The sequence below is a fragment of the Erithacus rubecula genome (genome assembly GCF_903797595.1).
Source record: "Erithacus rubecula genome assembly, chromosome: 3".
Lineage (NCBI taxonomy): Eukaryota > Metazoa > Chordata > Aves > Passeriformes > Muscicapidae > Erithacus > Erithacus rubecula.
The window spans coordinates 145763674-145789190 of NC_136689.1; the positions used below are offsets into that span (position 1 = coordinate 145763674).

The 25517-nt window shown below is 37.1% G+C and overlaps 1 protein-coding gene across 2 annotated transcripts in view; it reads left to right on the forward strand.

Annotated features, from left to right (window-relative positions):
- ADCY8 (adenylate cyclase 8) overlaps positions 1-25517 on the forward strand; it is a gene marked incomplete at its 5' end in the record, with an annotated part of 116985 nt that overhangs the window by 66739 nt on the left and 24729 nt on the right. Inside the window, 5 exons of one of the 2 annotated variants that reach the window (XM_079300677.1) lie at positions 3486-3644; positions 7610-7880; positions 13525-13722; positions 19993-20093; positions 24731-24932. In XM_079300677.1, coding sequence (XP_079156803.1) covers positions 3486-3644; positions 7610-7880; positions 13525-13722; positions 19993-20093; positions 24731-24932 — 931 coding nt within the window. The remainder of the gene's footprint in view (positions 1-3485; positions 3645-7609; positions 7881-13524; positions 13723-19992; positions 20094-24730; positions 24933-25517) is intronic. The other variant, XM_079300676.1, reaches the window with a different exon arrangement.

A 25517-nucleotide genomic window follows, 5' to 3' on the forward strand; every position in this document is an offset into this window, starting at 1 on the left:
TCAAATAAAAAGAATAACTATGATTCCATGACTTTTTACGTACTATCAAATCACCTCACTTTTAAACTTTTTTGTCTTTGCAGAGAATTTTTTTTTAAAAAGTAAACCATTTTTTTTTTCAATTTAATATCTTACAAAAAAACTTTTATGAAGTTTCCACAACAGGTTCTCAACAGCTCTGCTTTCAGTCTTGCAAATAATAAAATAATTCAAGTGAGACAAGATCATTCTTGTGCTTTGATTCATACCCTGGACAGGAATGTTTAAAGATACTTCAACTGCCTGTGGCTTCATGCAATCAGGTTCCCTTCTGCATTTTCCCACCTATCAACATAGAGCACATTGCTGTGCATGACAAGAGGAGGATGCAAAGACAGAGTCCTGCCAGTGCACCAGCACTGCAGCAGAGAAACAGAATGTTCCTCAGCCAAAGGGTGCAGGCAGGAAGCCAAATCCACTCTGTCTGCTGATGAAGAGCTGAGATCAAATAACCTGAGAGGCACAAAAAGAGCTGCTGGGAGACTGTGAAAGACAGATAAGGCAAGGGGGGAGAGGACCTTGGTTTGTGTCTGCAGCTTCCTACAGGAGGTGGTGTGGACAGCACAGCTCAGTGAGGTTTTGGACAAATGCAGCAGTCCTGTGTGGGTGATGGAGGATGCCAAATTCTTCTCAAATTTTTATGACAAAGGGAAAGTTAAATCCAGCAATCCTTAAGTGAACACTCTGGAAATAGAGGGACACATGACTCAGTTGCAACATCATTTGTACCTGGTCTCTCTAGTGTGGGTGTTAATTCTCACATAAGATTCAAATACAAGACCACAATTTACAGGAATGGAATGGAATGGATGGAATGGAATGGAATGGAATGGAATGGAATGGAATGGAATGGAATGGAATGGAATGGAATGGAATGGAATAGAATAGAATAGAATAGAATAGAATAGAATAGAATAGAATAGAATAGAATAGAATAGAATAGAATAGAATAGAATAGAATAGAATAGAATAGAGTAGAGTAGAATAGAATAGAATAGAATAGAATAGAATAGAATAGAATAGAATAGAATAGAATAGAATAGAATAGAATAGAATAGAATAGAGTAGAGTAGAGTAGAATAGAATAGAATAGAATAGAATAGAATAGAATAGAATAGAATAGAATAGAATAGAATAGAATAGAATAGAATAGAATAGAATAGAATAGAATAGAATAGAATAGAATAGAATAGAATAAGCTATTTTAGTTGGAAGGGATCTACAGTGACCATCTAGCCCAACTGCCTGCCAATTCAAGGGTCACCAAAGTTAAACCATGTTAAGGGCATTGTCCAAATGCCTCTTGATCCTGGATTTAGGGCATCAATCACCTCAGCAGAGAGCCTGTTTCACTCATTGGCCACAGTCTTTGTAAAGAAATGTTCCCTAATGTCCAAGCTGAACCTTCACTGATGAAGCTTTGAGTTATTCCCGTGCATTCAGTCACTGGATTCCAGGGAGGAGAGCTCAGCATCTCCTTATCCCCTTCCCCTCCTCAGGAAAGTGTTAGAGAGCAACAAGGTCACACCTCAGCCTCCTCTTCTCTAAACTAGACAAACCTAGAGCCTTCAGCTGCTCATCACAGGACATAACAGTTAGTAAAATAGGAATAAAATTGATAAAATAGCATGTGTGTCTATATCGGTATAGAGAAAGATTACATAAATATAGGCTATTAAAACATTTTATTAACTTAAGTGCTTCTTATTGACTGCACTTCTCAATGAAAAGCTCTTTGCTCAATTTTTCCTCTAGATACAATCATCTTTTATATCAAGATAAGGAAATCAGATGTAAAATGAGAAATAATTGTCTTAGTCTGAACAAAAGGAAAAGGCAGACTGGGAAAACAAACATGTGAGGAGTTGTGTGATAATTCGTCTGACAGTTTTGAGTGTCAGTTTAGATATTTTTGTACTATTTTTGTAAAAATTCTTCAAAATATATTAAAATCCCAGTGATATCACTTCTATTAGCTGCTCTCACAGCATTTAAAGTGCTTCAGTGTGGAGGAGTTGTTGCACATCCCATTTTCCAGGGACAGGTAATTGTTTAATTTTGATATTTCAAGCCCCCTTGCTTGCATGCAATGAAGAAATTTGCAAGTGAAAATTATAAGCTCTAAGAGCACAGATAAATCCCTTCTCAAAGATTGTCTTTTGTTATTTCATTATTAACTATTAAAAACCATTTTCTCTTAGATATCTGAAATATGTTGGCTTCCTGGTGTGATAAATAGGTCTTATAGGCAAACACTGAGACTTATGTCTACCTTTCTCCAAGTTTTCATGATATGAAGGGAAGGGAAATAAAGAATAATTTCTTATTTTCAATTTTTCACATTTTTGTTCAGTTTCTCTCCATTTTAGAACTCTTTGTTTTGTTTTATTTTTTTTTTCCCTGACAAACTGAGCTGGTGCTCTGTTGCAAAAATGAAAGCTTAAGTATTGAATGCAGTAAGCAATTTACCCTTTTCTCCTCTACAGAGGGTCTGTCAAGGTCATTACTGAGGCATCTGAGGAAACTGTAGTTAACCTCAGAGCAGTGAAATAGAGCTGTTTATTCTTTGTCTGCTCTGTGGTGTGATCTTGCTGTGCTTTATTGACTCCAGTGACTGTAGAGGTGAGGTCTTTTACAGAGACACAGCAGGTTTGTGGACCAGCAGTAGAATTGTGCTTTCCCTACCCTGAGCACACAATTTAAAGATTAATGAACACAAGCTCCAATACTATTCCTGGTGCAAACAGTTATTGTCAGACAAGCAGAACTGGAAAAGCAGTCTCTCAACAAAAAGGCTCATATGTATTTATTTTTGAGAGGTGAAATGGACCCCACAGAATGGACAAAACTGATTTTGGCCACATGGTTCACAACACTCACATGGTTGTCATGACAGGGCAAATGGTGTTCTGGCCAAATCTAATGAAAATAATTGTTTATTTGACAAAAAGCAACTCTGGAAAATCCCAATCAATAAAATAACATTTTTTTTAAATTGAAAATTAGTAAAAAATGCACAAAAATATTAAAGAATAGGCAGGTTTGATGAAGATAGTTCCTGTTCTTGAGATGTCCATTTTGTTCCTGAATTTCATACTGTTCCTGAACCTTTTATAATTCCAAGCTAAAGCACTCAATAAGTCCAACAAAATACTTTCACTCAGATATCTTTTTCTCTCTCTATCTTTCTCTTTTTATCTAATTGGAATAATAACTGTGCCACTGAGCCATGCACACAATTAAGTGCTTAATGATAACCTGGCTTTTAGAATAATTTTATCACTGCTTCTGTCTTTGCTACTTGTCTCTTCATTTTACAGGCTAGACTGCACTTTACAGCTAATCAACATCATATTTTACATCATACCCTTTTCAAAATGATATGGAAAATTGTGGCTTATATTTTCATGAGTCTGATCTTTTTGTTTGTGTGTTTTGTTCAACAGATATGTCAGATCAAGAACAAAGCATGACATTGACATGAGGATAGGGATTCATTCTGGATCAGTTCTGTGTGGAGTGCTGGGCCTGAGAAAGTGGCAGTTTGATGTCTGGTCATGGGACGTGGACATTGCAAACAAACTCGAGTCTGGTGGAATTCCTGGGTAAGGCAAAGTGGATTTCCCACAGTCAGAAACATTGCCAGCCCATTACACTGCTAACCTTGCCAAGGGATTACGTCGTTTCATCAACTATGACCTTTTTTTCGTGATATTACAATTGGCAAGGATCAGTGAGGCTGTAGCCAAAAAAAAAAGGTAGAAATGGTCAGCTTGTAGAGTTATTTGAAAAGACAAGACTAAAATCTTTATTTTTCATTGTCAGCCTTGAGTTTCTGGAAAAGACCAATTTTTGTGTTCAGCCTGCATAGTCCTCAGAGATAGCCCAAATTTCCCAGTTAAGTGCTGACCATTCATGAGATTTTTCCAGGCTTCATTCTCTCACCTTTTTCATTCAAATGATACTATGGGGCACAAAGCTATAATTTGTTTTATTTCATGGTGCACAAAATGTGGAAAAAATAATGTGTTCATAGGTCAATATGTTAATAACAAGTTGTTAGGAACAGCAGGCTCTCTAGGAAGTCTTTTAAATAATTTGATGCCTTAGTAGACATTTTGAGATATTTATCTTAACCTGTCTATATGTGAAAATGTATGGTTTTCCACTAAAAAAAAAGCTTGGCTGTTTTCTGTGTCTGAGTGTCTGATATGGCTGATTCACCTGAAAGTTGCACATTATTTCTGCCTGATATGGCATAAATATCCTGCTAGTTTGGAAGCTACAAATCCTAAATTTGAACTAATAGTAGTGATTGCAGAAATGTTCTACTCACTTTCAGTCCCACCTGCCATTGATGAAAGATGCAGAAATAACCTAGATCACCTAGACAATTCCAATTTTAGCCATGGAATTTAGAAGCAATAGCAACAGACATCTTTATCTGGAAAAAAGTCTAAGTGGTGCTGTCACCTTGAATGAAAGAGATTTTAAGTCATCCAAACTGAGTCATGTGCTGTCCTCCTAGCACACATATCAGGATCTGTCAGAGCTGTCATGTTCCCAGGAAACTGGAAGGAAATTTGCTTCATATATTGCAAATGCATGCCTCTTCCACAGTTCTACATAGTAAACCTTTATTCTAATATATATTCTTGGTATTAGCAGAAAATTAAATTCTGCATGCTCTGAGAGCAACTTCTGTACTCTGCATATGTCATCCATGTATAAAATTTCAGAAAAAAAAATTTGTTGCCTGCTTTTTACTCCACACAATAGCCCCAGGTAACTAAGAGGATGCTTTGTTCACATGTGCAAATTGATCATCTAAGTTCCACCATCCACACCTGCAAAAAGTGGAGTCTATTGCTGTCAATGTGTGCAAGTCATATGGCTATTAATGAGTAACCCAGAAAATGCACAGCCTTGCTGTAGGTAAAAAGCCTGGCAGGTTTTCAGTCTGTCAGAGCAGAGTGATTTCCTGGATATCAGTGTGCCAGCAGAACAAAGCCTGTATGTGACAGCAATGAAGCAAGTCCCTCAGAATAGTGATTTACATCAGAGTTTCCCAGTGTGCAGAGCAGATTTAATAGAGCAGTTAAGCTCATTTCAGCCTCTCCTTATTTCTCCCTGCCACCAGCATTCAAATCCCCCTGCTTGCTGTAATACCAAGGTCATTCCCATTCCTAGAGCAGCTCCACCAGGAAAGCTGCCCTGGGGTTAGGAGCAGTCCTGCTCTCACAGTATAAAACAAGAGCAAGGATGAACTGCAGCATTTTCCTGAGGGCATCGTGGAGAGAGGCAGCTGAGGATGGGAAAGATCCTTTCACCCAGTCTGAGAGCAGGAAAGAAGGGGCTCAGCCCTTCCCCTCAATGCCTGCATGGGTGAGATTGCACCTGATAGGAGCAGCATCAGCCAAAAGCCCAGCTGCTGTGGGATAAGGCAGTTAAGAGCACTGAGAAAAAATGATGATTTCTGGTTTTCTGAGAGTAAAAAATGTGTCTACAGCACCTGTGAAGGAAACCTTGCAAGATTCTGTAGTGTTATTTCAGTGAGATTCTTTTGCCAGGACCCCATTTTCTAATAGTCTTTAGTTAGTGTATGTATTAATCTCCAGTATTATTAATCTCTGGTATTAATATCCAGTACTGACTTGCATAAATTCTAGGTAATAATTAATTTTCAGAGATGTCTCAATGACAGGTATCATTTAATACTGTGGGCCTGATGCGTTTTCAATAGTAGGTGAGGCAATATTTTTTACTTCATTACTCAGGTTCCCAATGTACTGTATTTTTATAAAATTAAAACATCTCTCCGTATTTTAACGTTTTTTTAAGCAAGCAGTACAAAAGGTGAAGCCAGAAAATACTTATAATCTGACAACAATTTTTTTAATATTTGGCCCATTTAAGGACATTATGTTAATAGTTATCTCCATTCTGTTCTTAAAGCTGTTCATATTTCAAATCCATATTTCATGGCTTTATTACTCATCCTTCCTAAATAATAGTTGAATCCAAAGAGAGAGGTAATAATCTCAGCAACTAGAATATTATTTTCTCTCTCTTTTTTGTCTTTTGTTTTAGGTTAGTACTTAAAAAAAATTGCATATTTGGATTTCTTAGAGCTTGGAAATGCATCATCTTTCTGAGAGGTCCCATGCTTTGCTGTTTAAGTCCTGACCAAAACTCTTTATATTTGAGGAACATTTTTACTGGGTTTTATCATGAGTTTTACCGTTTTTTCACTACAAAATACTACTAATCTCTGCAATCATTATAACAGCATGAGTTGAGAAAGAGAAAGTTGTACAAAACCTGGGAAGAAGCAGGGAAGTTGAGACAGCTTAAAAATTGGCTGGGACACAAATTTTTGATCCTTTAATTAGATGTTGAGATTTAATGCTCCACATGGACTGTTTGTGCCAGGTTCTGATACTCCTGGGCACTTCACACTGCTTAAATACAACCAGCACTTTATTTTTTAGCAATGCATGCATATCATATATGCCCTTAGTATTTTATTCCATCAAAATATTATGCAATTCAATTCTTCATTGGCATCCTTTGAGTTGCAGAAGAAGTTCCCTAGGGGCATGCTAAGACCATTTTCTTCACAGGAGGAAGCCAAATTTTGGTGCCTGAGAAAAGCAACTTAGCAAGTGTCATCAAGAAAGGACCAAGAATTTTAGCTCACTCTGAATATCAGGAATCTGTATGCAAGTCTGTCTTTCAGAAAGTGACTTAGACTCAAAGCTCAAAAAATGAGCTGGTTGAAAGAGTCACTACAACTATTTTCTTGGGTTAGATAAATGCCCAATGACAATTCTTACTGCATTCATGGTGCTGCATTGTACAGCATAGCAGAGCTGACCATGTTGGTATGTTCTAGAGGTGTCTGCAATTTTCCTATATGCAAGAACTTGAAGATTCCTTAAAAATAATTTAGTTGGAAGACATCCAAATTCCTACCATACCATTGCAAAATTTGAGCTCTTTTGCATGTAATATCATAAATTCAACTTCACTTTGGACAAAGCTTATTGAACTCATTGCTTGGTCTTAGTAGAAATGATTATGTATCTTGCCTTTGCATATTTCCCCTATTTCCCTAGTCCATTTCAGGTGAAATCAGAAATCAGACCATTAATTTCAAGTATTTAAGCTACCTCAGGAAACTGAAGGAAATTAAAAACTTTCACATAAACTGCTCTAATGCCTACTATTTATTTTTCTCTCAACATATTTCCCTGAAGTACCATTTTCTTTCACTCATAATAGCATTTTACTTGGGAAGGTCTCCCAGGTAAAGGTATCAGTTGTGAATGTCAAAGTGTTTTTGCTGTGACAGGACTTTGTGCATTAATCTTATTGATGTAAACAGCCCTTGAGATTACTTGACCACAAATAATGCTCATGTTTTTAAATGCACTATTTAATTTTCATTGTTTGCAATAGAAAACCTTGTATATATCCATGATGTTAAACAATATACAGAGTTCAAAAAATCTAATCTTCTAGTGTAGTAGAGCACAATCAGTATTTGCTACCTATTTCACTTTTGCAGGAGGATTCACATCTCCAAAGCCACTCTGGACTGCCTGAACGGGGATTACAAAGTTGAAGAAGGGCATGGCAAAGAGCGCAATGAATTCCTGAGGAAACATAACATTGAGACTTATTTAATTAAACAACCTGAGGAGAGTCTGTTGACTTTACCTGAAGATATTGTGAAAGAGGCTGTCAGCTCCTCTGACAGGAGAAACAGTGGAGCTACGTTTACTGAAGGATCCTGGAGCCCTGAGCTTCCATTTGATAACATAGTGGGAAAACAAAATGTAAGTCAAACTTCCTTTAATGTCATCGAGATGAATGCATGATTGAGTGCACTCCAATAATGGAGGCCTCAGAGGAGACAAATTCATCTTTAACCTTTATCCTACATGTACTGAAACAGCAGAGGATTGAACAAATTGTTTCCAGGCAGAAAAACATCACGTATCTAAACTGGGAAAATGCCAGTGAAACAGAGATTTTTTTTTTCTTTTTGCCAACTGAAATCAAATACTGCATGGCTTAGTTTAATTTAACCCCTCCAAGAACAGGTAATTAAAAAGAAATCTAATGTTATTAAACTATCTGTTACTAAATTCTAGTCAGAGTGCATATCTCATTGCATAGCTTCACTGTAGAGCCACCAAATTAAAGGAATGAGGGAAAGGACATTTTGAGGAAAAAATCCCAAGGTAGTTTATTGATATCTGTGAAATCAGGTTCTTCATTGCTCACTTTTTTAAGAAAACATATTAAAAACTCATACTCTAAGATATAATTAGGGTTGACTAGCAGATGAGTTAGATTCTAAAGACATCTACAGCTCAACAGAAATATGAGATAATAGCAACTTCTCCTGATCAGATGTTTTTCCAAAAGCACTGCACGGTTGATTGCCAGCAACCTGGGAACCAACAATTCTTGTATGGTAAAAAAAGCATTTTGTGAAGTCTGCTTGCTTGGAGGAATTAAAGATAGAAAGGTTAAAATGCCCTCAGACTCCTCTTCTCACTGCACTTGAAAGATTGATGAGTCTTTATGAAGCAAGGTCAGCTGAAGTTTTCTTTCATTTTCTTTGGGGGATCTGTAATGACATGGTATCCTTTCTTCTGCTGGACATCCTTATTCCTACTTGTCTGAACTGTCTGTGGAATCTTAAGCATTGTTGTGTGGAGGTCTTGCTTTTGTCAACCATCTTCTGCTTCTTACAAATGTGCTCAGAAGTGATAAAATTTCACAATCAATCAGCCCACAGCAGTGTCCTCATCTCTTCAAACTGAATTTGAGCACAGCACAGTCTGCTGTTATATAAAACACCTGTTTTATATATTCTTTGTACATCTGTGTATCTGCATGTTCACTGCCTTATATAGTCTCTGTATTTTGTTGATCTGTCTCTATATTGTCATTTCATTAGGAATAGAGATATGGGTGCATGCTGATGTGAATATCTTCTGATCTCTCTCTTTCCCTTTAAGATATTCCAATTTCTGTCGTCTAAAAAAATCTGTGCAGGGTAGGCTCTCATTTTGGTGGTAATTTTCTCAGCTAAACCTGACCTTGATGCTAACAAAGACAAAGAACAAACTAAAGGATTAGTGGGTTTATTCAATTACCCACTACCCACTAATGGTCAACTCCTGCCCAGTACTGGTAAAAAGACCTTGAAATTAAGTGAAGTAGGCATAGCTTAACAGTTTCTTTGAAACATTTTTTTCCTTATGGCAACAAACAATCTACTTTTAGAACAGTTTCTCACTGTTTTTTTAAAGAATTTGAAGTGGTGTTGGGAAAAGCTGTAATTTTATATTACACAGTTTTACAATAAGCCTTTCAGTGGAGACAAGATTTTAAAAATCTGCTGTTCCACGTATGATTCAATTATTAGGTAATTTTTAATTTACAGTTGAGACAATAGGCAGTATTGCTCATAAATAATACATTTTAGCTAAAAAATTCAGATGATAGATTTAAATTATACTATGATGTAGTAGCTTTCTCCAGAGGTGTGTCAGTCTTGGACAGAATAAGTATTTAATAACACTAATTAAGCAGCTTAAAGGTCACTGCCAACAGCAGGCTTTGAGAATTGTAGTGGCAGCAACCCAGCAATGAATCACTCTGTATGTTTGAATATTTGCCAATAGAATTTAAATTATTTCTTTACCCAATATAAATTACAACAAAATTTGAGCAACTGATCACATGTATCTTGCTCTTAATTCTAGTTATGTTAGGAAGCATGTGAAAAGAAATCTGGGGAATTCCAAAGCCAAACTCAAATTTATCCCAATCCATACTCATTACTTCAAACTTGTGCTCTATGAGCAGCCTGAATCAGTGAACTGTAGAGGTGTTTATGTAAGAAACAAAAAAAAACATTTTTTATGTAGGCAGTCACAGATATTAGCCTGTCTACAGCCTAGTTATCACTATGTTCTCTTGCTCTGATTGTGAAGAAGCCAAGGGTGGAAGTTCCTGTCTGAAATCCGGACATGCACAATATAAATGGAGGTTTCTGTTAGTGAAACAAGTGTCTGGGCTTCTTTCTTAGAGCAAAGAAAATTGGACAGAAATTATTTTACTTAAAGAGAGTAAATGCCTCCTCCTTTAGAATGAATTAATGGATGTTTAAGTTGGATTTCTTCCATGTACCTTACAAAAGAAGAAGCTGAAAGCATAACATGGTCACTGTATGTGCTGGTAGAGGCACCTGTTGGGCCTGTCAGGATGTAAATTAGGAAAAACAGCATATTAAAATGTCTGCCTTCTATAGGTGCACCTTACTACTGGCTGCAGTGAAGCTTAACAGTGAGCACAGAAATTACACTAAAAGACTGCCCAGATGACAGACAAGTCTAAGCAAAAGGGTGGGATTCATTTCAAAACCAAGGTACCTGAGTGTTAGAGCTGCCCCATTGTTACTGCTGCTGTTTCCATGCTGGGACAGCACAGCCCAGCTGCTCCTCAGCATTGACAGTGGCACATGGTGTCCCTGTGGCTTGTGCCACATCTCTTGGCTTCTATTGTCCCCAAGGCATCTCTGCTGACCCAGCTACATGAGATTGGGCAAATGAAAGTGCTGGAGTGTGTATTGGAAGGAACACAAGTTTAGACACTGAGCATGCAGACACCAAACTTGTAGATACCCTCATTTAGATGTCTTCCTCCTGAACTAAATCCTGTCTGCTTTTCTTTTTAAGCATGTGACCTTTTATTTTCCTATTTCCTTCCAAAACCTGATGCTTGCAGTGTGAAAAACCATATTTGAAACCTTCCAAAGGTCTTGTAAATGGCACAGATTAAAAATTTGCCTTCCTGTTGAGAGCAGGATGCTTGGACTTTTTGCAAGAAAACTCCCCAGAAAGGAAGCAAATCTAATCTAAGACACCTTTTAAAGTCTCTATAAAATGTGTCTAAAGATGGAGTTTTAATATTTGTTTGTTTTAATTTATCTTCTTTCAGTTTCAGATGCAAGTTTGGCTAGGCTTTTTTTTCCCTTTTTTTTTTTTAACAGAACTTTGTGTTTGTTCCTGTATGATGAATGGTTATTGTCAGCATCAGAAAACTTCAAAAGCCCACTGTAGAATTCACAACTGTGTCTTCCACAGAGCTGCTCACTAAAGTGTAGGAGAGATAATAGGAAGAATCAATATTTCTTTGTGTTTGCATAAAGAAGTCTTAAAAGTTGCAGAGCAAAGAGGGGGATAAGATACAAAACATGGTTAGAACTTATTCTTGAGACAATAATTTGCATGATGTTTTTTCATTGTTTTTATTTCTAAATCCAGGGAAGCAGTTTTCTTAAGTATGTGCATGTATAAGGAGGAGAGAAAATGATGAAACACAAATATGAATTTCCTTGTTATATTGTGAATATAAATGCAAATTCATAGTCTATTTTTGCAAAATACTACAGGCACCATGGTCATAGTGGTGATATTATGTCATGTTCATCTACCATGAGTTGTAAAACACTTCATACATTCAGCAAGGAGACAAGCCTTCATATCAATCACAGCCTAAAATAGAATTTTAACCAAAATATAGTGCTTACTAGGATGAACTGAGATTATTTTCCTCATATAAATAAAACAAAATGCTCATCAGAAACATTAGGGATTTTCTCCACCCTTGTTTCCAATGCAGAAGCAGAAATACAAGGTAATTCTGAGGAATCCATTTACACATCACCATCTGATGGGATCTTATCCTTTAACAGGGACTTCAGGCACACTCATGTCCTTTCAGCCACCAAAAATTGACAAAAGTTTTTCTTCCTAGCTCAGTTAAAAAGATATAGGAGTACTTAAACTAAAATAGTGTCACAGTGTGTAATAACAGTATTTACCCACTTGCCTTGATTCTTTTCCCAAGGCCAATATATAACTTCAGACATATCTGAAACCTAAGCATGAGAAAAATTTCTTTGATATTGCTTTTTTTTCCTAATGTTGATGATGCTGCTTTGCTAGACAGAAGAAGGGAGGATTCAAGTAAAGTGTCCTCCCAAACCTTCTCTGCTGAAGTCCTTTTTCCACTAAACAAACAGGAAAACTGTTTTTCACTTAAATAGAGAGATTTCAGTCCTGACACAATTTTCTGCCTGTATTTTGGCATCTTAAAGTACTGATAATAAGGTGGAAAATGAAATACTATCTGTGATTATGGAATCCATTGACTTGGTTTTAGGATTGTAAGGAAAGTTGTCCCCTGGGCTTTGGCAGTGGGTACCTGAGACCCTTCCTGTTTTAATGTGCTGCCCAAGATTCATTAGAATATATTTGTTGACTCTAATTTGAATATTAACAAGGGAAATCTGCCTATAGCATTTGCCCAATGTAATCATGTGATACAAAAGAATTTACTTTCTAGGGGCATCTGGTGACAAAACATCCTAAGCTCCTGTTTCAACAGTTCCCAATAGGAGCTGAAGATCTTTTCAGGAAGGACCCATGGAATATCTTTTCTCAGGCAGAATTTTATTTCTCACCCATAATAATGCTGAAATGTCCTATGCTATGATGTATGAAGTTTCACATCCTTTTCATTCATTAACATTTCTTAACCCTTGGGAATATTACAGTAGCAGAGTTTATTTTCCCATTCAAGTGGGAAAGAGCTGCTTCACTGTGGTTTGTGTCATGAAATGGCACCATGAAATGGGAATGAGTTATTCTCCTAATGAAAGCAAACTAACTCTTTGCTGAAGATGAAACACCCTTCATACTATACCTGCTAGATTTCCTTTGTGAAGCAAAAGTATTTTTATTTTTTCCTTTGATTAGTCATTGAAATACCAAAGCAATAATGCATTTGAGATATTTTAAATAATAATATGAATTACAGTTAAATTAAATCATATAGCCTAACTGTAATCTATATTGGCTGAAATATACCAGTAGTGAAGAAGAACATATTATCTGAAAACCCATGCTGAAGTAATCAGAAATGTCACCTTCTTCACTCCTGACTAAGTGATCTGTTCCTGAACTACACACATCCAGTAACTTTGAGAGAGAAAAAAAACTTCATTACTCCTGTTTTGTGGGTTTTGTTTTATATGGCTTCCATTCTTATTCATTAAAACACACCATTGAGTCAGATACCCTGCTCTGATTTTGGTGTGTGGACTCCCCTCATGCATGCTTTAATAATTAAATATCAGATTTGGAAAGCAGAATATAGTCCTAATGCTCAGTGCAGCAACAAACCTTCTAGCCTGTAAAAAGAAGGCATTGAAATGCTCCCCTTAATGTACTGTATGTGTTTAAAGGAACAGACTTATTATTTTACACTTCTATAGATTTCATTGAATGAATTGCATGGAATGCTGTAATGGTTTGCAATGCAACATGAACTAAAACATTGCATTTTTAACCCAAGGGGACCAGCAGGTTTATTCTGTTTGCATGTGCTTTCCCCTAGACTCTGGCTGCCCTAACAAGAAATTCAATAAATCTGCTTCCAAACCATCTTGCACAAGCTTTGCATGTCCAGTCTGGGCCTGAGGAAATTAACAAGAGAATAGAGCACACCATCGACTTACGGAGTGGCGATAAATTGAGAAGAGAGCATATCAAGCCTTTTTCACTGATGTTTAAAGACTCCAGCCTGGAGCATAAGGTAGCTGGGGCTTGGTAGCTGCATTATTCACAATTCAAATTGCAATAAATGTTCACTGAAGTAGAGAAGCTGTAGGTTCTGGCTTGTGTTGTGTTTTTTCTTGCTTTGTTTTTCTTTTTCATTTGGTTTCAGTTTTCAGAAGGTGGGGCTGAGCTAGAGTTCCTACACAGTGACACGATGCAGGTGTTATAAAAAAATGCTGAAAAGGTTTCATTTTGTTGTACAGTGAGCAAACACAGTTTCTGAAAACAATTACCTCTGGCCAGGTTGAACTTGGTATCAACTACAAGCAGTTTTTTGTCAGATGACAGGATACTTCAGTACTAACAATGATTGAGCATATAAATTAATTGACATTTCTGTTCAATAAATATGTATCTATATTTATATAGATATGTTCCTTCCATTTAGTCATAGAATCCTCTGAAGTCTTCTATGCAGCTGCAATATTTATTTCAAGTCAACAGTAATTTTTCAATTCTCTGTTTTAAACATCCTTCTTAAAAAAAATCTGTTTCTAAGAGCTAAATATGGTTCATGTCTTTGTTGCTTCTCAACAGCAATATGATCTCATTAACTTCTCTTTCAGTCTACATCCTGATGTAAGTTATAAGTTTTAAAAGATAAGATAATTGGAGAACACTCCTTGAAAGCTGATGGCACGGGGTGAGGTTGCCCAGATCTCAAATAATTTCATTGACTTTCATTGATAATTTCACATGCTATGACAGTGCAGCAACAGCAGGTCTGCAATACTATGTGCACTTGACTGAAAGGAAATAAAAATAGTGGGGAATTGGAAGCATGGAGGCTCACTTCTCCATCATCACTCTACCTTCCACTGGAAAACAGATATTTTACTTGATTTATGAGAGACTAGTCATCGGGAAGGCCAAGAGTTTTATCAAGACAACTGCAAAAATAAATTCTGTTCTGTTATGGCACTAGTAATCTTGTAGAAGAAACAAGAAATGTTTGTTAAAACAAAAACACAAGATTTCATTTCCCCATGAGGATATTTACACTGAGACACCAGTTAGAACCCCCAAAACCAAATTATCCACAAATAATTATCTTGTGAAAAGGAAGATATGAAGGTATTTTTTTCAGTTCATTCATCATGCAAATCTGTCAGGGACTCAGAGGAAGCAAAATTCAAGATCTCTGATATCATGTGAATTACTACATAAAGTTCCAAAAGTCATGAATAATCTTTAATCTTTTCAACACACAAGATAAAAAATTATGGTGAAAGAATCTGAAATTTTTTGTTCAAAGTAGGAAACAGCCTGGTCACAAACAATGTGATGAGTGAGTAAATTTGTCAGTGATTCACCTCTCCTTACTGTGCTATTTAATCACACAAGGCCTGAGCATGGGCTGGTGTAAAGGGGCACTGCCCAGAATCAGATCCCATACCCAGAATATAAATTTTCTCATTATTTTATATTTCATGATTGTCAGCCACAAAGAAAAAACTATAATGGAGGCTTAGAATTCAATTTAAATGCAATGTAAGGTACTAAAAGAAGATCCATGCCCTAATCCATCACATTACATTGGTCAGATTAAAAATATTAATGAAGTTTTTAATTGCACCTGAATAAAAAAAAAAACTATTTAAAAGCCAACATTTTAGCAGGTTTGATACATTTTCCTCCCAGTAGGCTGCTTCCAATATAGACTTGGGCTGCAGTGTTTGGAGAATTATTCTTTCATTCAATATTTCCTTAGGTGTTAGTCTCAACCAGTAGTCACAGGCAATAGAAACAAAATCTGTTCAGCAAAGTTGACTGAGTCTTCTTTCTGTTCCCATAAATTAATCTGGCTTCTCATCTTAGGACAGAGTAAAGTTTTAAAAAATATCACCACCACTTCATTTGTTCTGGCACATCCACCTCCAACAGCTGGACAGCCTCTGGTCAGCAAACTCCTTCTTCTGTTCAGGGTGCTGGGACATCATGAGTGTGCTCAGATAGTGATGGGGAATGTACCAGGACACAAAGGAATGACATGGATTAAGGGACAATAAATCATAGTGTCATTTTTATTGTAGACACGAGCAATTGTCTTGTGGGACAGCATGGGAAATGTCCCTTCCCTCCTGCATGCCTGAAAAGTAATTACAGGTTTCTCCTTATCACCTTAGTGTTCAACCAGAGGTTACAGGAAGTAATGAAAAAAATAATATTTGAATCATTTTCCTGCAGCAAGTAGCTATTTCCTCCTTGCTAGGGTTACTACCAATTTCTCCCTTCTTCCAGTCCATTTCAGAAACTCACCAAACTTAGGTTTAAATCAAAAAGCTCTTTCAGCAGCCTTTTCTCTCTGCTCCACCTTTCAGTCTGTAATTATGGGTTTTTTTTCTAGCCGTTAACATTTTGGTACAGCTCACATGACCTTCTACACCAACACCTTGAGCAGCTCCCCATGGTGTGGCTGAGAGCCAGCAGTGTCTGAGGGCATCCCCTGTCCCCTGCTGCTCCCCTTGGCTCACACTCACCTTCTGCTCAGCAGCGACAGCTTCGAGCCAGAGGGAGCTCTGGAATAAATAACCACCCCCATGTAAAATCCTGGGCCCTCTCATTTAGCCATCACACTTTCAGGTAGCACTGGCATCTGCTAAATACTCATTTCTATAATCTGTAAGTGCCTCTCACTCCAGACTTTACACTTCAGAGGAGACAGAAAAACCAGCACCCATAGCTGAGATCCTGGCCTAGAAGTGTTACCTTTACCTTGTTCAGTGGGAATTGTGTTAATGTTCTGCACTTCAATTGACAGAAAAGTAAGTACCCACATGAACAATAAACTATATTTCTTCCTCCTGCATTAGTAACAGGACTATCATAATGGAGGATCATGGGGTAACATGAATGGATCTGAAATGTTATACTGGACTTCTGTTTCAGCTGTCTGGGTTGGTTTGAATTTTTTCACTATAAAGCAATTCCAGATATTTGGTTTACACTAGTCATGAAATTGCTGGTTTTCTTCCTTTAAGACTTCAAAGGGCTAGAAAAAACCCCCTAACCAATTCTGGAATCAACATGCACAGAACTTCCATGGAGCTAGCACAGATCCTGGTTTAGAAAACTGCTATGTTTAATTTCTAACTGCTATGTTAGAAAACTGCAGTTTTAGCCACTGGAACATCTTGCCACTCCTCTCTTATCTCATTGCTCTTTGTCCTTCTCAGGCGATAGGATAAGTGTGTATTCCACAGCAAGCAGCAGCAGTTGCATTAGAGAATGGATTATTGCTCTGAGGCTTTATGTGCATTTCCATATGAATTCTGCAATGCTTCATTTTACATAGGATTTGTGCAGGACTCCACCTGGTATATTTTACAGATTCTTTACTGAAATGGACTAGTCATTGCTAACCTGTGTTTCATTCATTAACACTCAATATATCATTTAGAGATCATTCACCTTCAGTTTTGCTAGAGGTTTTTTTAACAAATAGCATGTAGGCAGATAGAGCAACTTACCACAGGAAAGTAATTCTCATGGAAGCATGAAAAGATACTAACATTTCCAAATATATAATAGCTCATAGGAAAATCTGATATTACCTCAGATTACTCCAATAATTAAAATGTATCAACATGATGATATCCCTAAATATCAGCAACTTGAAAATATCCATACTATGTACTTTCATACAGGGTAAAGCAGAGGCACAGGACAGGGAATTTCACATGCTGGTAGGCATTTATTAAAGGAAGTTTCCAATGTAAAGATTTGTATAAATATATTCAAAGTCTTCCTGCATATTTGTACTAGGATTAGAAAACAGGCTGGGCTTAGACATGAAATATTTGCATATTTTCTGTGAGGTGAGCACACTGGAAATATCAAAAGAGCTTTGAATTTCAAAGTACACATTTTCTTAGTTCAAATATTAGACCAAAATATCTGAGTTTCTCTCTTTCCGAATTTCTGACTGGTCAGATAAAGAGAAATTACATGAGTAGGGAAACCATTTTGCTCTTCCTGCTTGGTGTGTCTCAGCAGACAGAGGCATCACCTCCTTTCAACTCAGAAACTTCCATTTGCAAGGAGATCTGCAAGAGATTGGGCAAACTCTGTGCCTGTTCAGCAACTTTTCTGTCACTGGTCAGCAACTGGATCTCTGTCTACTCTTTGATCTTCTCAGGAGTTAATTTCCCCTCCTGTCTTAGACTTCTTGAAATTTATTCTTCCGTCCCTCTCCTGTATTGCAGAAACTTTTCTAACATTACTCTGGTGAAGAAAAAACCTGGTCTCCCTTTTCATATGTAAGGTCCTGAGCCTTCACTGTGCCCTGAGCCTGTCCTGCCAGCACAGGGGCTCTGAGGGATGCTGCAGAGATGGTTTGCACTGCAGACAAAGTCACATCATGCTCCTTCCTAGCACAGCAATGGTTGGGTACAAGCCACCTCATGCTTTCTGAAGGGCCTTGAGGCTTAGTCAGTCCTTCAATTATTTCTCCAAGTCATTAAGGGGTAGACTGCTACAGAACTGCCACGTTTATCATTTATGTCAGTGCTGCCAAGGGATGTCAACAATTCCTCATCACAATGTTGTTACTGATTAGAACACAGCATCAATCCTTTTGACATAATGCTCAACACAGCAGGCCATTCTATGTTTGTGTTTCATTCATCTACTTTGCCTTAATTTCCCTATGGAACAGTTGGGATTTCATGTTGTATTTTAAGGAACATACCTTTCTTTTTCCCTGTTTGAAAAAAGCCCTATGTTTATGCAGGCTGATGCAGTTCTGTTTCCTTGCATATGAAATCAGGGTCAGGGCCTCTGGGGTTCCAGCAGCAAAATGAAGTGGAATTGCCTGTGAGCACTAGCAAAAATCATGCCAAAGTTATGCTGCCAACAGCAGACACAAGGAGGAGGAGAGTTAAAATGAGGGACACCAACAAATGAACCCCCTCTCTTACTCATAAAAAATGGGAACAGGGAAGTGAGAAAGCTTTTTCTCCTCTGGGAGCTTGAGACTGCTTTGACCAGATGTTTATAGCTGAGATGATGTCTAAACCAAAGGTCCATGTAGGGAAAATACTCCAAGTATAGCTAGGATGTCTCTTCAAAAGCAAATTAGCTATGAAATCCAGATCATAGCTGGGTTCTCTCAGCATATAGTCTTGACACATTTCTTAACAATTTTTTTATGTTATAATACTTCCTAGCCATTTATAACAGCAGCTTTCTCCATTTCCAAATTTCTGGAGAGAGATTCTGATATCTGATATTGCTTTGATTCCTATAACCTTTTTTTCAACCCCTTTACAAATGCAAAGCTTTAAACAAAATGAAATTATTGTTGACAGGAAGAAAAATGGCTGGGGCAAGCTTTTGCAAGATTTCTTGTAAGAGAGATGAACTTTGGTGACATCCATAAATGATACAGAGAATTCAAAAAAATATTTCTATGGACTAATCTTCATCTGCTGTAAGCAGCTGCAGTTTAATTGAATTAGCAATGATAAATAACAGCTGAGGACTTGGTTAATACTACCACTTCAACTGATCCACTGTGGTCTATCATTGTTACTTGTAGTAATTCCCATAAGACAGGAACCTCATAGCATTCTCAGTTGTTTGATATGCTGAAGAAATATATTTTTTTAATAAATCTTTATAATAATGCACGTCTAACAGTCTTTTACATTTGGAGAATGCCCATACCACCAAGTTTCCAGACAACCTCTAAGTTATGATATAGAGTTCCAGCATCCCAACACTCTAAATAGTCACAGAATGTTCCAATTTTGTAATTTTCTTAAAAAATAAAATTAGAAAAAATAGAACAGCCTCAATTTGGCCATCATGGAGACACCTCTTTGCCATCATGCATGCAGAGTCCCAGATGACTCTAGTGCTTGTCTTCATGTGAGGAATTTCGTGGTTTCTCTGGTTATTAAGTATTTTATTAGGTAATTAAATGTTTAGTATTCTAATCAGCAGCACAAGCTCCTGGTATCTACTTCAGGATTTTTAAAGCAAATAATTTTGAACTTATCAGAATAATTTTGTATTGCAAATTACAGAGTTTTACTTTCTTGGTTAAAGTATTCTACCAGATTATTAACAATTTATTTGATGGGTTTGGTTTAAAAAAAAAAAAAATCGGGTTATTGATTTTTTGGTGCATTGTGCTAATTTTCCCCATGTCTCCTATATACATCAGCCATAATGAAACTACTGCATATATTAACAGCTAATTAAATTTTCTGTGTGTGTTTTTTGTTGTTTTTTTTTATTCTAGTATTCTCAAATGCGGGATGAAGTGTTCAAATCAAACTTGGTGTGTGCATTTATTGTTCTTGTATTTATCACCGCTATCCAAAGCTTGCTCCCTTCCTCCAGGTAAATACAGAAATATATCTCTATATATTTGAGGGCACTCTGAGGGGCACAGAGGAATAACATTTTTAGGATTGATGTGCAATGAACCATTAAAATCTGCTTGTTCCCCAGAAGTGTTTGGAAATATTTGTTGACTTTTTTGCCATACTAACTACTTTTTTTTACCACATTATCTGCAGCTACATGTTTTCAAGTGAGAGAGCAGCACGTACTGATGTTATGTTGTTATGTTTTCAAGTAGAACTACGCCCTGGTGTGAAGGACAGGTATCTGCTAAGACAAAGCTTCTCTTTGAAATGGAGAATGTAAACCCCCTTTCTCCAAATTATTACAATTTTGAAATTAAGGAGCTCTCAGGGAAAGATATGGGAATTAGGAATAGCAGATCTTTACTAGGAAAATAAAAATAGAAATTCAGTATTACAATGAACAATCCCAATCCTGACAGACTCAGAATACAACCTGACCCTCTGTCAGTCAGGGTGTTGGCTGCAGTCCCATTAAATGGTGGCTGCATCCTCCTGCAGTGGCAGATGTGGTTCAGCTGGAGCAGTTTTCCTCTGAAGGTCCAGTGGGAAGACGGATAACTTGCTGTTCAAAATCTCAGTTTTTATCTAGGTAGGAAAGGCTTGGCTCCTCTCCCTGGCTGGAGCATCTCCCATTGGGATGATGTAATTTTATCAGTCACACAGTGGGACTCAATGGCTCATTAGCAGATGATATCTTCCTGGAGGGAGGATGGGTTGTGGAAAAGATAAAGATGATTGCCCCAGCTGTTTTTAAAGATGGCCCATTAGCAGATAATATCTGCCATGGAGATAAGGGTCACTGCCCCACCCAATTTCAACAGATGGTGATAGAATACACATTCCTGGTCACATCAACCCAACACAAGCTACCACCAAATTAAGTGGAATTTTTGGGTTACAAAAATTTAACGCAGTGTGTCCTGGTGAAAAATGACCCAGAGCAGTCGCTGGTTCTCTTTGCTAAGTGATTGATAATTACCTTGGGTATCAGCAACTGTCTCAGTTTTGTTTCATAAATGCTTTGTAAGAGAATTGTACTGCTTGCTCTGCTGCTGACAATGTGATTTGCCCAGCTGGGAAAAGCACTCTCAGGACATTAATAAGCACAGAGGTGATCAGGTAGATCTGTTTTCATTTCTGCTCTTCTTTGGGCCTGACCAAGCAATATGTTCCTATCAAGGTGATGAAAATGTGACACAGATGAGACCTCAGTGTCCACATTTCACAGACTCAAACCTATAATTTGGCATTTTTGTTTACAATTTAATAATGGGAACACTAGGGTGTGTGAGGTCAGTTTTCTAGAACAGGACTGCCACTGTAGCAACTCTCTGGTCCCATTTGGTCTTTGACAGAGCAAATGTTAAAAGAAAAGTGCCCAGATTAACAAATTTCACAGGTAGTTCCTAGAACTCAGATAAACCTTAATTTATGGCTGACAGTAGAGTAACTTTGAAAATACATTATTTTTACAAGAAATAAGACATTTATTGTGTTACAGTAGTGCAGCAAGATTTCTTGGATCATCTTTGGAAGGCACGAGTTACCAGGTTGATGTCTGAGAACACCAAAGTGGTGGTCAGGAGCAGGAAGGCAACTACATTCTGCAGCAGTGGTGTCTCATAATTCTGTAATTGTCAGTTGAGAAAGTACTCAGAGTAGTACATGACCTTCTGTTGTTCCTTATGTGCTATATTGCCCCTAGTAAGTTTGCTTCCTTTTTAACAGCTCTTGTCCCAATACACATTTAAAGTTCTTCACTTCTGGTAGATGTTTTAGTTTGTGTGTATGTTTGTTTATTTTTTTCCTCAGTATGTTCAAGAAGATTTATGGATCTTATTAACAGAAGCTGTTTTCCAAAAAGATTTCTGCTGCTATATCAATCACTGCCATACCAACGTTTAAAAAAAAAAAAATAAGGCAACCAAAAAAAAAACCAGACATTTTTCTATCTCCACAGATTCATCTCTGTTAATTCTTGTGAGGGTGTCTAGTGCCATTGGAATGAGAGGGAAGGAGTCACACAAACACATTGCCTGCAGCTGTCTCACCTCCTAGTTTCTCATCTTGCCAGTAGTCTTGTGTTTTTCCCTGAGGACCTTTTTGTCACTGAATGTTAGAGAGGCTGCAAATACAAATAGGTCAAAATGAAGATGAGGTAAATTCCTACAAGAAAAAATCTGCAGAGGATTCTAAAAAGATATGACCTTGTCTTCAAGAATACCCTGAAGCATTGATTGCTCTAACCTGGGAAGATATTTAGGGAAAGGATATTTACCACTAACCCTTTTGTGAGAGAAGTTTTGGAGACACATGGGTGTTTTATGGCAGTTCCTATCTTCTGTCAGGAGCTGAAGATCACTGTCAAGACTTAAGGAAACAAACTTTGGTCTTTTTTTTTTTTTTCTTTTTTCAAGTTCTGATACTGTGCTTCAAAAAGTGTGTTTCAGTTTTTTAAAAAGCATGCCTGTCAACAGATGAGCAACCCTAAAATAACAGGATAGGGGTTTCGAGTGAGGAGGTTTCAATATGCTTAAACATATTGGATGAGAAAATAATCTGGAAGTTCAAATTTCCTAAGTTCCAGTTCTAAAAGCAGTTCAAGGCATGAGCAATTGTACAAAACTACCACAAAATTAGACAGGATTTAGATTCAGAGAATCCTTGAAATAACTGCATATTCATTTGTTACACCTCTGGTAAATATCAGAGAAGTAAAATACTAGGGTGGAAAACCATGGAAATAATTTCCATGAAACCACTAACTATAATTCAGTCCTCATGGTAACTTACTCATTTCTTAGAAACATATATAAGAATTTTTCAGCAAATGCTTCAGATTTCTCTTGAAAAAGAATACAATTTTTTATTTGCTTAAGTAGATGTGTGAAATTTTTGAGCTGAGTCCTTTGGTTTCTAAAAAATTTGATGAAAATGCTATTTAGATTGCCATAGAACATATATTACAAAGGTTCTTCTGTGAGTTTCCCACAGAGTTTACCTTAGTCTGTGGGTTAAAGAAGGAAATCATATCTGAAATCTAATGTGTATGGAAGTCCCAGAATTTTATCTCAGTTTATATCTATCTCCCTAAGGATAAATATTTGATCCATTCATGCATTTTTCCCTGAGAGGGCAGATGCCCTGAATTTAAAAATTTTTCCAATAGTTTTTATTATTTTAAATATGGAGTTGGGGAAATTACTGTAAGTCAGATAAATTAATGCCACATATTTTACCATAATTGTCCTCTACGAAACCATTATATTACATTGCCAACCTTGCAGTGATTCATCTTCTCCATCTGAGAGGCCTGGGAGTTTCATTAATTTCCTGCAATGAACTATTTATATGCTCCCATGGACAGAAGGTCTTAACAGAGTAGGCTACTGAAATACTCTTATCTCTGCTCATTTTTCACTGGGTAATTCTTGTGAAGGAGAAAAACAGATTTCAAATTGTTATTAATTTAAACACTTGCATCTTCTGTTTTACATAAGTTTTCCTTATGGCTTAAATCAGCTGTTTTGGGACTGTACATGAGGAAGAGGAAAGGCAAGCTCTTTTTAAACTTTACTTGATCTTGGCAGTAAGAGAATCTCTAAAAAGCAAATCAATTGGTCTTGAACCTCTTCTTGAATGCAGGGGTGATCCAAGCCAGGTGTCAAGTTCTGGGACAAGTTCACAGACAGAAAATTATTATGTTTTTTTGTTCAGATTCCTCTAACCTTGTCTATACATTTTATTGTACTTGTTCCTATCAGCATACTCCCATCAAAATCTCTAGCACAGATACTGGATTGTTCATCTGAGAGGTCATATTATGCCACCTCCAGTTTTGTTTTTAAATCAAGCAGGCTTAGGCAAGAGACAAACACAATAATTTTCCATTGAACAGCTAAAGTGGAAAAAAAATTGTTGCCTATAAATTTATTGTGAACAAATGCAAGGTCTCGGTTTCTCAGGCACATAAACAGGTTATTCTGTAATTTTGGGTTTATATGCCAGATTTAGGTGTATAGATGCTCCCTTCTTAGTGCTTTAATTCAATAACATGGGTCTTACATGTAGAGTTCAGCAGTCCAAAATAAAAACTAATGCTTAGTGTCCTCAGGCTGGACCTGTTGAGGCTTGATCCTAATCTTTCTGAAGGCCTGAATTTGGTTTTGTTCAGAGCTGGGTCAGGTTAGGTCAGCAGAACTGGTAGGCTACACCAGCCTATATAGACTGTCTATATATATCTGAGATATAGTTAGAAACTATCAGTTCATAATCAGATCACAGGCTCTTGGCTTTGCAAAGCAAGAAGGCAAGAATACTGCTCTGCTGTGGGAAACTGAAGGAATTAATCTTGCATGACCCTCTGTCAGTGTCCATAGCCTGGGATCAAAGTACAACCACTGGAGAATGAGTCAATCTGAATCTCAGTGTCTGCATAGGTGTGAGTACAGGGCAGTGAGATTAATTGTATCCCAATCTTCACAGGTGCTGAGCCCTCCTGACTGCCTTGACTAGTGCCACATGGACACACTGTCCAGCTTTTCCCTTGATTTACTGGCTGACTGTGTTGAGGTTTAATGCTGGATTCTCTTTTTTATGTTTCCTCAGAGTGATACCAATGGTCATTCAGTTTTCCATCCTGATTATGCTGCACTCCGCTCTTGTGCTGATCACTACAGCAGAGGATTACAAATGTTTACCCTTAATGCTCCGGAAAACTTGCTGCTGGATTAATGAGACCTACTTGGCAAGGAATGTCATTATATTTGCATCCATTCTGATTAATTTTCTTGGAGCCATCATCAATATTGTAAGCCTATAAGGAAACAAAGAATATTATACAGCAAAAGATGATTTATGGATTACTAAGATTGCTACAGGACTTGCTAACTATGTCTATGAGCCAGCTGTGATTTAGATAACATAAAAAAGCAACGCATCACAGCTTCAGGAAATTCAATCTATTGCTTAATCTATGTATTTCTGAAATATCTAATTCTTTCTCCCTCTTGAGTATCATCTATTTTGAAAACCTTTTGTCGACTTTCTGTTCAATATATTCACCCTTTGAGGACCATTTGTAATTTTCTGACATGCTGAAATACTTTCTTAGAGACTGTCAATCCAAAAAATGTTTATGGATATTAAATTCCTCCTCTCATAAGTTCTCAGCTCATCTTACAGTTCTACTATTATTTAGATTACCAAGAAAAATAAAATAATTGCTAAAATAATAATTTTAAAAATTCCAATACAGCCAAATTATTATCCTAGTGTACTCAGCAACATGAGTGAGCTTTGCATAAATTGGGCAGACTATAATGTCAGACAACCTGACAGGTGCTGAAGTCTGAGCCAAGAATGTGGTAAACATCTCACTGATAGATTAAAAGTA